Consider the following 14066-nt stretch of genomic DNA (forward strand, 5'->3'; position numbering starts at 1 on the left):
CCCGTTTATGGGTTCAACATTTTTTTCTGATAGTAGACGCTCATTCCAAATGGCTGGATGTCGACAAAATGAACTCAGCAAATACAACAGCAACCATCGCAAATATTCGCACTTCGTTTGCAACACATGGCATCCCGAAGGTGTTAGTTTCAGATAATAGATCCGTTTTCACCAGCCAGTGGTTCACAAAATTCATGAAGTCAAGTGGCATTCGGCACATAAGGACGGCACCAAATGGGTTGGCAGAGAGAGCCGTACAGACCTTAAAAGTCGGGTTGAAAAAACAGTCAGCAGCATCAGTAGACACTAAACTGTCGCGCTGGCTATTTAACTATAGGACAAGCCCACACACCATAACGGGACTAGCATCGGCGGATCTACTCGTGGGCAGGTGATTCTGAACCAGGCTGAGCCTACTATTCCCAAATTTAGGCGGAAGAGTAAAAAGATACCAAGAGGCTCAATGCAGGGGCCACGACAACACTCGCCGAGGAAAGGCAGTTCAACACGGGTTAAAAGGTGTGGATCAGAAATTATGCGGATGGCCCCACATGGGTAGCGGGAACGGTCAAGGCCAGGACATGATCTGTGTCGTATGAGATACGGGTGGGAGAAAACCTAGTAAAACAGCACCTAGTGCAGGCCTCAGACTCGTTTACTCTCCCGGAAGGTGGCAAACAGCCCCTCAGGCGCTCTCATCGGAAAGGACGGGCGCCTAGCCGTTATATCCCCCCTACGTCGGAGGCCAAAATGGAGCATCCGGACTCGGCGCAAAAAACGAATGAGACCCGTGAGTCACGAGGACCATGTGGGCTCCTCGGACTTTGGAGAGGAGGGGTGTAATGATTTAGACCAGGCCTCTGAGATTGGCCAATTAGAATATGAGTTCCCTGATTAGTGGCCCAATCGGGGAACCCCTTTCTCTGTATATAACAGGGAGTGTCAGGTCCTCTGTACTCCCAGTGGAGACAGCAAGCTGAATGCCCCTGGTTGTTCTGCTGTTGGTTTTGTTAATAAAAGGAATTCTGGTGAAGGGAGTTCTTCCCCCGTCGATTTATTACAGTTAGTATCATAGACTAGAATCATAAAATCCCTCCAGTACAGAAGGAGGCCATTTGACCCATCGAGTCTGCACCGACCCATCAAAAGGGCACCCCATCCAGGCCCACTGGCTCATCCCATCCCCTTACCCCCATAAGCTAACCTACAAATCTTTTGGACGCGAAAGGGCACTTTAGCACGGCCAATCCACCTAACCCGCACATCTTTGGACTTGTGGAAGGAAACCCATGCAGACAAGGCGATAAAATGCAAACTCCATACAGTGACCCAAGGCCGGAATTGAACCAAGGTCCCTGGCTCTGTGAGACAGCAGTGCTAACCACTGTGCTGTCTAATCAGTGGTGAAATTAGAATTGAATGGCAAGTTGCTATCGAGGATGGAATCAATTACATTGATACTGGCTGGTATCAATGCCCCTAGGGGCTGGTTTAGCTCACTGGGCTAAATCGCTGGCTTTTAAAGCAGACCAAGCAGGCCAGCAGCACAGTTCGATTCCCGTACCAGCCTCCCCGGACAGGTGCCGGAATGTGGCGACTAGGGGCTTTTCACAGTAACTTCATTTGAAGCCTACTTGTGACAATAAGCGATTTTCATTTCATTTCATTTTTCATTTCATTTTGATTTCATTTTAATGGTATTTCAGGAAGATGATTTGTACAAAATGTCCCTTCAACGGAGTTCCACGACAGTACATAAACAGTGAGAAACTAGGATTGGTAGAGGTGCAAACAAACTCTGAAGTCGATGTTCACAAAAGCTAGCGCACAGAGACATCAAAAAGGCTAATAGAATTTTGACCTTCATCTCAAAGAGGAGGAGGTTATGCTTCAACAACAGCAACTTGAATTTATATAGCAGCTAAAATATTTCAAATCGCTTCCCAGGAACATGGGAGGTGGTGGCCCAGTGGTATTGTGCCTGGACGGAAATGGCCTAGCAAGCCACTCAGTTCAAGGGCAATTAGGGAATAGGCAATAAATGCTGGCATAGTCACCCAGTGAGGCCCACACCCCATGAATGAATGAAAAAATAAATCAAACAATTAGACAACCGACCAGATGTAGGTTTTAAGGAGTGCCTTCAAGGGAAAAAAAGAGGCAGAGAGGTTTAACCAGAGAACTTCAGCCAATTTCAGGAGATTGAGTTTGCATGGAAAGTACGAGGGGCCATCGGGAGTGGTTGGGGGGCATGAGTTGGAAAAGGGATTTATGGGGGCATGTGCAAGATCTTTTGAACTCGCCTTGCGAAGGGTTCCTGACTCCAGACTATGGTTCACAACTCCTCTGAAGGAGCATGAAACATAAGTCATGGAGAAGTTGGCCCAACTCCATGAAAACTGGGAGGTGGGGGGGGGGGGGGTGGCTACCTGCACTGGAACAGGCCCGGTTGGGGGTGCGTTTTGTGGGCTTGCTACCCGCACTATTATCCCACGTTGGCGAAAACTGCCAGCGCTGGGAATGGGAGCAGGAATCCTGGAATTTTTAATGGCTCTGGAGTCAGATGCTGAATCTGTGGTTGATGCCAGGCCAGCATCTCCACCACCAATTCTATATCTCCATAGGTGCGCATTCTACTGGCTTCTCAACTGATGACTTTTTGTGTTGGAGAAGGTAGTTTGGCTGCGGTTGGAACCCTCTTTCTTATCAAGAAAGTCAATTTTTTAAATAAATCGTAGTTGTATTAAGCGAAAACAAATATATGTATATGTATTACTTCTTTCAAAATAGCATGCAAGATAAAATTCAAGATGTCCGACACTTAAATGGACAGTGGCAGGCTTTCCCCGGGATCACTGACTCTAGGAGAAGAAACCCCGCCCGCTGAGAGCTACCAGCCAATCAGAGGCATGTAGCTGGCTGGAGGCAATGACTGCTGCTGGTGTGTCACCTACCCATGGCCTAGGCCAGGATTCTTCGTTCAGGAGTCTAAGTGCTCCCGGCAGCAGAGAATCTGGACAGGTCTCTGCCGGCACTAGGAGAGTCCCCCATGTGCCATTCCATCCATGGACTTGGAAAAACTTCTTTGTTTTGGAACTCAGGCTTTCTGTGTCATTCCATGGCACGCTGGGATCCGTGCTGCAATTGAGAGGGGCGGGACCCTAATCTCGCGGACAGGTCCCGCACCTCTGAGATTGGAGTGCTATTTTTAAAGGGTGCTCCTATCTCCATTTGATGCTGCAGCACCCTCCCTCCACGGATTATAGCAGTGCACCAAACCCACCCTAATCGCTGGCAATGCCCCCCCCCCCCCCAATACAGCACTCCTCCAACCCCCCCCCCCCTCCAGATACCGCCTTCAGCCCCCTACTTCACTTGTGAGTATGCCTCTTTGTTCTCGAGGAAAAGACACCTGTGGGGGCTGCTCCTTCATTGTCTCGGAAGCACTCGAGAACAAAGAGGCAAACTCAAAAACAATTACGGTTAGAGAAACAGCAGCTACCCCGACTTAATAGATCCCTGCAGAGTTATACAAATAAACAATCTGATTCATCGCTTTGTAATTCTAGCAAGCTGTCAATCACAATGCTTTTAGCAGGCAACGGAGTGTGAATTTCAATGTAAACAATCCAGTTCAAAGCATTCAGCTCCCTAGCCATACACAGTTCCTTCAATACTACAAAAGACAATTAAATTGGCTGCGTGAAATCCACTTCAAAGGTTTCCATCACTTTAAAGGCATAACTTTCACCTTCACCCAAGACCTTTAAACTTGGCATACTGACAGACTTTTTTTTAAAGGGTTTAGGGGTACAGATGAGCAAAATTGCGCTTTATTATGGAAAAACTTTAACTATTACATACTGACTGAGGAGCTCGACTGTGTAGTTTGAACTTTCTCCCCGTGCCTGCGTGGGTTTCCTCCGGGTGCTCCGGTTTCCTCTCACAGTCAAAAAATATGAAGGTTAGGTGCATTGGCCATGCTAAATTGCCCCATGGTTTCCAAAAGTTTATGTGAGGTTACTGGGTTGCGGGGATAGGGTGGGAGTCTGGGCTTAAATCCAAGGGCCAGTGCAGACCCGATGGGGTCTGGAGAGCAGGCACGGAGACTCATGGCCAGTTTGCCGCTTGGCAGGAATTCCAATTTTACTCCCCCCCCCCCCCCCCCCCGGATTCTCTGCCCGATCGGGACTCCTGATCTTAGCAACAGACAATCCCACCCTTAGTAACATCGCTGGATCTCAGGCCACCAGTGCGTCTCGCCTGGGGAAATGGGTGGTGTGGGTGGGGAGCAGAGGCAGTGTTGGCAGCGGGTACATTTCTCAGCAGAACCCCCTTTCTGAGGCTGGGTCCCTCAATCAAGTCTTTGGTGGGACTTGCTTGTCATGCTCTCTGCATGGTGAGCCCACTGCCAGCTGACTGGTACCATTGGCAGTGAGATGAGGCCCAGACGTGGGCACCAATTGCCCAGTGAAGGGTCTTGATTGACAGAAGGTGGGAAAGGCATCCACGGACCTTCCTGTACAGACTTAAATTGACACAAAACGTGCCGGGAAAGGAGGGCATTAAATTCTCCCTGTTCTTTCAATCTCCCCCGTGAGGAGCAGGAGAGAAGAAAAATTTCTCAGTCGAATCCACTGAATGTGGGTGTGCCCAGTGCTGTCAGTGGGTGCATTCCCAGCACTGACTTCCCTCACACTCTCTCCTTATTAAAACACAATGAAATAATACTCTTCATGCCAGGCTGCTAGTTACCTGTTTTCAGTCCTTTTACGGGATAGGTCACCTGGGCCAGAAAGTTGGGGTCACTGAACATGTCCTCATCGTACACAATGAACTTCAAAAAGGCAAACTCGGGATTGTTGATGTCAAAGACAAATTGCTTGAAGAGCCAGACAGGATTTAATCCATTATCCGCTGGAAGAAAAATAAAACGTAAGGCGATGCAATGAAATAATGCTTTATTTAACATTTCTTTTGCCTGTGTTTCCTTTGCTTCTTCACTTTTCTTCCCACCTCTCCCTCTGCCTGAAGGTCCTACGGAGCCCTCCTACATAATTCCCGCAAGCAGCCATTCCTTACCTGCCAAAACCCATTTCCAGCAAGGATAACGATCAGGAACTGGAACCTTGGCTTATTTCCCATCCATTGTGACGTCAGTCGTGACGCTGAGGCGAGCTCAGTTCACAATACGGACCGGGGACTGAACCTGACACGATCATTTGTGTCAGTGACTTGCTCCCTGACTGGAAACAGGAAGAGTCGGATTTTCTAAGACTCCTGATTGCAACTCAACAACCCTTGCTGGGCCCCTGAGGAATTGATCGGGTCTGTGCATCTGTTTGCATGCACTGTCAAAGCTCACAGAGGGGGAATGGCAACCCAGTGAGGGATCAGGTGGAAAACAGCCAACCCCCTGGGGAAGGGACAAAAACTGGCAAAAGAAACTGAAGCATTATCGCCTCTCCCTTAATAAAATGGGATATTTAGAATGATTCATTTATTAATGAGAGAGAGAGACAAACAATGTGAGTTCTAGGTTTCTAAACTCACTATTATTAGGTGGGGTTAATGCAGTATATGCAGGGTGGCATTGTGGCACAGTGGTTAGCACTGCTGCCTCACAACGCCAGGGTCCCAGGTTCAAATCCGGCCTCGGGTGACTGTCTGCGTGGGTTTCCTCCGGGTGCTCCGGTTTCCTCCCACAGTCCAAGGTGGATTGGCCATGCTAAATTGCCCTTAGTGTCCACAGATGTGCAGGTTAGGTGAGGGTATGGGGTTACAGGGTTAGGGTGGGGGAGTGGGCATAGGTGGGATACGCTTTCAGTTCAGTGGTGCAGACTCGATGGGCGAAATGGCCTCCTTCTGAATTTTCGCAGTAACTTGTTAATGTAAGCCTACTTGTGACACGAATAAAGATTATTATTATTGTAGGAATTCTATGGTTCTATATGACTTTGGTCTAGAATTTTTGTACATAGCCCAGATTGTGTATATTCACAGGGTGGTGTGTGTGAAATATTAACCATTACAATGTAGGCGTGGCCCTTCTGATGTTAGAATATATTTAAAGGCAAATTAATAATATTTTACTTCTGAAGGGGATGTTTTAAGACATAGTCTCGGAGTAGTTTAAGACATGACATGTGAGTAAATGGCACATGTTTGGGGAGGGGGGAGGTTTTGAATCTCTGATTCCTAAAGCTCTCCACCAATGGAGCACTCCTCTCGCCATGTCAAAATCTGCTGCACACCAATTGATAGAGATTGATTGCTGTGACTAGTCCAAAACGTCATTGTTGTTGTATCATGTAACTCCCCAGATGGGAGGAGGTCTTTCTTCATCTTGCAATTCCTGCTGTATACAATAATAATCTTTATTGGTGTCACAAGGAGGCTTACATCAACACTGCAATGAAGTTACTGTGAAAAGCCCCTATCATTGGGAGCAGAATAGAAACAGCTTCAGTCTGTACACAATCCAGGCTGCAGCAGAGTATTCATTCGGGGAGTGTAGAAGGGACTTCACCCTGTGTGCCTGACCTGGAAGGACTTGACCCAGCCGTTTAAATATTGTGTGCATCCCGTGCTGCACCCGACTTTGCATACAAATTAACCAAGAGGGATTAACAGGGAGGAAATGACGCACTGATTGCTGGCAAAAAGCCAACAGTTCTAATGGAAGGCCATTGCCTTGAAATGTTAACACTGATCTCTCCACAGATATGGCCTATTGGCTGAGTGTATCCTGCATTTTCTGTTTATACTTCAGATTTCCAGCCTCAGCTGGATTTAACTATTTGTGCAGGTTTTCAAGCTGTTGAAATGATTGTGAAGCTGTGTGTGACTCAGATTGTGTGTGAGGTGGTGGGAACATTATCAGTTGATCTTCAATGTCAAAGCTCATGTGAAGAATTCTCGACTGATATAGGACCATAGGGAAGTTACAGCACAGCAGGAGGCCATTCGGCCCATCTTGCCCATGTCTGTCCGAGGACACCCAGGTGCCCTTCCTAATCCCACCTGCCTGCACCCGGTCCATAGCCCTGTAGCTTACAGCACTCAAGGTGCAGATCCGTGGCCCCGTTCTCCTTTTAGGGAGTAAGAAGGGAGAGAGGAAAAAAAAGGGAGGTGAGGAAAAGAGGTTGTCGAGCATACATTCAGATCACCAGGTCACAGGGGAGGAGTCTCACTTACCCACCACTTCTGTCTTGTATTTGCTGTTGTCGTATTCTGCTCCACATACTTCTACCTCAACAAATGGACAAACGATACTCCTCCCATTCTTGGGCAAGTGTCGCGCTCCCAAGATCTGTCAGTTTAAAAGAATGAAATCAACAAGGACTCACGCCCACAATATCGCCTCATGTATTATTTTTTAAAGGGAGTGAAAATCCTGAATTCATCTCCCTCTCTTTCTCTCTATGATGTGGAGATGCCGGCGTTGGACTGGGGTGAGCACAGTAAGAAGTCTTACAACACCAGGTTAAAGTCCAACAGGTTTGTTTCAAACACAAGATTTCTGAGCACTGCTCCTTCCTCACCTGAGGGAGCTCACCAATCCCCCTCTCCTGGTCCCCTGGGTGCACTACGAACAGCTCGCTCTTTCCCATATTGAGCTTGTACCCGGAGAAGTCCCCAAACTCCCTAAGGATTCTCATCACCTCCGGCATTCCCCCCACTGGGTCCGCCACATATAGCAGCAGGTCATCTGCATAAAGCGGCAGCCGATGCTCCCCCCCCTCCGCCCCGCACTATCCCCCTCCAGTTCCTCGACTCCCTCAGCGCCATGGCCAGGGGTTCAATCGCCAGCGCAAAGAGCAGGGGGTCAGGGGACACGCCTGCCTAGTCCCCCGGTGTAACCGGAAATACTCTGACCTCCTTCTGTTCGTAGCCACACTCGCCGTGGGCAACCTCACCCACCTGACGAACCCCTCCCCAACCCCGAACCTTTTCAATACCTCAAACAGGTACCCCCATTCCACCCTATCAAAGGCCTTCTCCGCATCCATCGCTACCACTATCTCCGCCTCCCCTTCCACCGCCGGAATCATTATAACAGTCAAAAGCCTCCGTACATTAGCATTCAACTGCCTCCCTTTCACAAACCCCGTCTGATCCTCATGTATGACCTGTGGCACACAGTCCTCTATCCTCATAGCCACAATCTTTGCCAGCAACTTTGCAACTACATTTAGGAGTGAGATCGGCCTATATGACCCACACTGTAGGGGATCCTTGTCCCGCTTCAGGATCAAGGAGATCAGCGCCCTAGACATCGTTGGGGGCAGAGCCCCCCCTTCCCTTGCCTTGTTGAAGGTCCTTACCAACAGCGGGCCCAGCAGGTCCAAATACTTCTTGTAAAATTCAACCGTGAACCCATCTGGCCCCGGTGCCTTCCCCGTCTGCATGTTCCCTATCACTTTAACCAGCTCCTCCAGTCCAACCGGCGTCCCCCAATCCCGCCACTGCTCCTCCTCCACTCTCAGGAACCTCAGCCGGTCTAGGAAGCGACCCATCCCTCCCTCCTTTTCTCCGTATTCATATACCGTCCCCTGCGCCCTCCTCCACCGCGCCTCCGCCTCCTTGGTGGTCAATAAATTGAACTCAGCCTGGAGGCTACGCCGCTTCCTCAGCAATCCCTCCTCCGGGGCCTCCGTGTACCTCATGTCCACCCCCACCATTTCCCCCACCAACCTCTCCCTCTCTCTCCTCTCCCCCCTCTCCTTGTGTGCCCTAATGGAGATTAGATCTCCTCTGACCACGACCTTCAGCGCCTCCCAGACCACCCCTACCTGCACCTCCCCATTATTAGTCTCCAGGTACCTCTCTATACACCTCTGGACCCGCCCGCTCACCTCCTCGTCCGCTAGCAGCCCCACCTCTAAACGCCACAGCGGACGTTGGTCACTCTCCTCCCCCAGCTCGAGGTCCACCCAATGCAGAGCATGATCAGAAATGGCTATCGCTGAATATTCAGTATCCTCCACCCTCGGAATCAGCGCCCTGCTCATAACAAAAAAGTAAATCCGGGAGTAGGCCTTGTGGACATGGGAGAAGAATGAAAATTCCCTGGCCCCCGGCCTCGTAAACCTCCATGGGTCCACTCCTCCCATCTGGTCCATAAACCCCCTCAGCACCTTGGCAGCCGCTGGCCTCCTGCCCGTCCTAGACCTGGAGCGATCAAGTGCCGGTACCAGCACCGTGTTGAAATCCCCCCCCCCCCTTATTAGGCCTCCTGTCTCAAGATCCGGAATCCGGCCCAATATGCGCCGCATGAACCCCGCATCGTCCCAATTCGGGGCGTCTACATTAACCAGCACCACCCGCTCCCCCTGCAGCCTGCCACTTACCATCACATACCTCCCGCCATTGTCTGCCACAATGCTCGACGCCTCGAACGACATTCTCTTCCCCAGCAAGATCGCCACGGCGCGGTTTTTTACATCTAAACCCGAATGAAACACCTGCCCTACCCACCCCTTTCTTAACCTTACCTGATCCGCCACCCTCAGGTGCGTCTCGTGGAGCATGGCCATATCCGCCTTCAGCTCCTTCAGGTGCGCGAACACCCGGGCCCGTTTGACCGGCCCATTCAGTCCCCTTACACAGGGCCGGCGCAAGGTACCGGCAACTCGGGCAGTCGCCCGGGGCGCCATGTGCTAGGGGCGCCGCGTAAAAGACTCGGGTCCCGCGCATGCGCAGTTGGGCCGGTAGCAACCGGCGCATGCACGGTGGCCGCCCTCCCTCAGGCCGCCCCGCACAAACATGGCGGATGGATCCAGGCTCGCCGGTGGTCACTCTGGCCCCCCCCCCCCTCGGGCTCACTCCGGCCCCCCCCCCCTCGGGCCCCCTCCGGCCCCCCCCCCCTCGGGCCCCCTCCGGCCCCCCCCCCCCGGGCCCCCTCCGGCCCGGCCCCCCCCCGCCCCCCGGCCCTGCCCCCCCCCAGGCCCCCCCGCCCCCCCGGCGGCCCCACCCCCCAATCCCCGAAGGGCGCCAAAGTTCAGCTTGCCCAGGGCGCCAGCAACCCTAGGGCCGGCGCTGCCCTTACATTCCAGGTTATCAGCCGGATCAGGGGGCTACTCGCCCCCTCCCCCGCCGATTAGCCATTGCCCTTCCTAGGCCAGCCACGTGCCCGTGCCCCCCGCACGACCCGTTCCCCACAGCGGCAGACCCCCGCCCCGACCTCCTCTACCACCTCCAGCCCCCCTTGGCCATTCCTGCAGCAACCCGGTCCCCCCCTTCTCCTCCCCACCTGGTCCCCCCCCACTTCCCCCCCCTCCCCTCCTAGCTAGGCCCCCCCCTAGCTGCGTTGCTCCCCCCATTGCACTCCCGTGAGTCAGCTGACTCCTGCTGACCCGACCACTCCCGCCGCACCATCGACCCCCCCCCCCCCCCCAGTGTAAAGCTTCCCCTCCCCTGCCTTGCCCACAAGCAGGCTCTCGTCCTTCCCATTCCGTTCCCAGTGCGAGAAAAAACCCGCCAGGTCCGACCCCGCCCCATTCAACCCTTAGCGCGGGAAAACGCCCGCGCTTTCCCCTCGCCCGGCCCCGCTACCTCTGACGCAGCACCCTTTTCAGGCCCAGTCCCACTATCCCCATCTCAGCCCCCCCCCCACCCCGGGCGAGGCCCCATCAGCCCCTACCGACCATCAACCCCCCAAGCTAGTTACCTACCCCCCCTCGGAACACAACACCACAATCCCCAAACATCCCACCACTGCGACCCCTCGTCCCCGACCCTTAGTCCGAGTCCAGTTTTTCGGCCTGAACAAAAGCCCAGGCCTCTTCCGGGGACTCAAAATAATGGTGTCGATCCCTGTAGGTGACCCACAGACGCGCCGGCTGTAGCATGCCGAACTTCACCCCTCTCCTGTGGAGCAATGCCTTCGCCCGATTGTAACTGACCCTCTTCTTCGCCACCTCCGCCCTCCAATCCTGGTAGATCCGGACCTCCGCGTTCTCCCACCTGCTGCTCCGCTCCTTCTTGGCCCACCTTAATACACACTTTCGATCAGCAAACAGGTGAAACCGCAATGGCCCCGCCCGCGGCGGCTCGCTGGCCTTGGGCTTCCTCGCCAGCACTCGGTGGGCCCCCTCCAACTCCAAGGGCCCCTGGAAGGCCCCCGCTCCCATCAACGAATTCAACATGGTGACCACATGTCCGATCCCTCCAGCCCCTCCGGGAGGCTGGTTCCGCAGGTTCTTCCGCCTCGACCGATTCTCCATCTCCTCGAACATCGCCTGCCATTTCTTGCGGAGCGCCTCGTGCGCCTCCACCTTCACCGCCAAGCCTAAGATCTCATTCTCGTTCTCCGAGACCTTTTGCCGGACCTCCCGGATCGCCGCCCCTTGGGCCATCTGGGTCTCCAGCAGCTTATTGAGTGAGGCCTTCATTGGCTCCAGCAGCTCTGCTTTTAGCTCCTTAAAACAGCGCTGGAGCAGCTCCTGCTGCTCCTGCGCCCACTGCGTCCACGCTGCCTGGTCTCCGCCTGCTGCCAACTTAGTCCTCCTCCCTCACACCTTTCTTTGCTGCAATGCCGCTTTTTTAATCGCCCCCCTCCTGGTCCAATCCATACACTATCAGTGGAATATTGCTGTCCCCTTCCCACACCGGGAAACGTCGAACAAGCGCCGTTGCGGGCCCTAAAAAGAGCCCAAATGTCCTTTGCTAGCGGGAGCTGCCGAACGTGCGACTTAGCTCCACCTAGCCGCAACCGGAAGTCGGAGCAGGGAGATTATGATGGAGCTGTACAAAACACACAGAGTATTGTGTGCAGTACTGGTCGTCACTGTCATGGCCGGATGCGATTTCACTAGAAAGGGTGCAGAGGAGATTCAACAGGATGTTGGCTGGGCTGGAGCATTTCAGCTATGAAGCGAGGTTGGTTAGGCTGGGCTTGTTTTCCTTGGAGAAGTGAAGGCCCGGGGGGGGGGGGGGACCTGATTGAGGTGTGTCAAATTATGAAGGACGAAGGTCAGGCAGGTAGGAAGAAGGGTTTGCCTCTCAGTTCAGGGCTCAATAACCAGGGGGCATAGAGTTAGGTGAATTGTCAGGAGATTTAGACGGGATTTGAGGGAAAATCTTTTCACCCAGAGGATGGTTGGAATCTGGAACTCACTGCTTGAATGGGTGGTAAAGGCGAGAACTCACATCATTTAAGAAGTATTCAGATGAGAACTTGAAATGCCATAGCATACAAGGCCATGGACCAAATGCTGGAAAATGGGATTCGGATAGATCGGAACTTGATGGCCGGCATAGACACGTTGGGTCGAAGGGCCTCTTTCTGTGCTGTAGAATTCTATGAAGGGAAGAGGGAGAGAAGCCATCTCATGTAGCAGTGCAGTAGAGTAGCACATCGGAAATTCAAACTGGCACTGACAATGATCAATTGTACAAAGACTAAGGTTGGATACAACTGTGGCTTTATTGCAGTAAGATGTGTGGCCTCCCACAGCAGCTGGTGAAATGGCTGCTGAATAGAGGACACGCTCCTCCTACTGGGTGGAGCCAGCAGGCAGGGGATACCGGTGAACCTGTAGTACAGGTCCTACCTTACATCACCTAATACAGGTGTAACAGTGGTTTACCACACAATGCCTTGCTGCTAAAGTGAGGTATGCATAGCAACGTCAGCCATTTTGTTGGGATGAGGCTTTGAGCAAAGGTATGTGGTGAAGCCAATCAGTCACATATATCCCCCAAAGTCTGTCTGAAAAACAACCCAAGAAAAGGTACAGGAAAAAGGTCACCTACTAGTGCCTCAGGAAACTTGAATAAACAGAGAAGAAATACACAAAAAATGGACAAAGGTCTCCTTTCACTGCTGGTCCTACATGTAGTACGTTTGGGCAACCATACTCAAAATTCCAGGGGCAACTGGCCTCAGAAAGGCGGATGGACAATATGAATTTGTTACTTTAATGCTGTAGGGGGAGCTCGTCTCAGCTTTGGGCTGTTGCACATTGTTACAAAACACACTAAGGGCCCGATCAAACGGCCTAGTCGGGCCCAACACGGTGATGCGACAAAGCCGTTAACTCTCGCGAGAGGCCTCGTGAGATCTAATGATCAGATTAACATATTTAAGTGAGCCATTAGGATTCTCCTGAGGCCCAGGAATGATCGCTGGTGCCTGGAAGCCCTCTCCATGGCGCCGTTTAGCACTGAACCACACAAGGGTGGACCAGGCGTAACTACACCTGGGGGGGGGGGTGTCTCCCATGCCATCGGAGGCCCTAGTCTAGTTGCGCTCTGGGCAGGGTGGTACCCTGCCACTCCTGTTGCCACCTCAGTACCTTGACACTGCTAGCCTGGCATCTTGGCACTGTCACCTGGGCACCCTGCCATTGTAGCCTTGGCACTGTCAGGTTGTCCTGGTGGCACTGCCATGCTGGCAGGGGCACTGCCAGGGTGCCATGCTAGTAGTGCCAAGGTGCTCAGGTGCCAGCTTAGCTGTGCCAGCGATCGGCCTTGGGGGTGCACTGTCCTTAAGAGGTGGGGTGAGGGGAGGGGGGGCTTGAAGACCCCTTAAGAGGTAAAGTTGAGGCAATGGGAGTTTCTGAAGGCCGTGAATGAGATGTCCAAGGGGGGGTTTGAGAGATCAAGGCGGCATTTAAGAATGGTGCCCTGCTCGCTTCCTGTACCGAGGGTGGTAGAGCGGGCCATTGCGGCTTTCTTCATGGAGCTTGTCGAAGCCCTCCTGCTCTTTCTGGTCCCACAAAGAAAAATTTCACACTCACTGTGGAGGATCCCTTTCGTCTGCAGACCAGATCTGCTTCATGTGAACATGAAAGTTGTGGTGGCTACATGCACAAGCCCCAGGCAAATTAACGTCAGCTAGGGTCATATTAACATCACGGTAAGTGCATGAGGCTCCAACCTGTTTCTGCAAAAACCAAAACCAGTGGCATTAAAATCGGTAAGAATGGAGCTAGAAACTGAGCTGCTCATTCTTCACTGCTCATCCACTCTGCTCGCGCCCAGAGTGAAGAGGTTCAAATCCCTTATGTGGTTTCAGCATTTGTCAGGTTGCTCAGATCACTCAGTGAAACAAAATGGCT

The 14066-nt window shown here is 52.5% G+C and overlaps 2 protein-coding genes across 3 annotated transcripts in view; both read right to left on the reverse strand.

The window, feature by feature from the left end:
• The window catches only part of LOC119972316 (1-phosphatidylinositol 4,5-bisphosphate phosphodiesterase gamma-1-like), a 296119-nt gene that overhangs the window by 25278 nt on the left and 256775 nt on the right, over positions 1-14066 (reverse strand). For both annotated transcript variants that reach the window (XM_038808825.1, XM_038808824.1), the window contains exons 28-29: positions 7198-7312; positions 4756-4917 (exon numbers count right to left, since the gene is read on the reverse strand). In XM_038808825.1, coding sequence (XP_038664753.1) covers positions 4756-4917; positions 7198-7312 — 277 coding nt within the window. The remainder of the gene's footprint in view (positions 1-4755; positions 4918-7197; positions 7313-14066) is intronic.
• LOC119972317 lies at positions 10701-14063 on the reverse strand. Its single transcript, XM_038808826.1, has 2 exons — positions 13746-14063; positions 10701-12304 (listed from the first exon to the last, which is right to left on the reverse strand). The coding sequence occupies exon 2, from the start codon at positions 11394-11396 to the stop codon at positions 10743-10745; it is 654 nt and encodes a 217-aa protein (XP_038664754.1). The 5' UTR covers positions 11397-12304; positions 13746-14063; the 3' UTR covers positions 10701-10742.

The sequence above is a fragment of the Scyliorhinus canicula genome, chromosome 10 (genome assembly GCF_902713615.1).
Source record: "Scyliorhinus canicula chromosome 10, sScyCan1.1, whole genome shotgun sequence".
In the NCBI taxonomy this organism is placed as follows: Eukaryota; Metazoa; Chordata; class Chondrichthyes; order Carcharhiniformes; family Scyliorhinidae; genus Scyliorhinus; species Scyliorhinus canicula.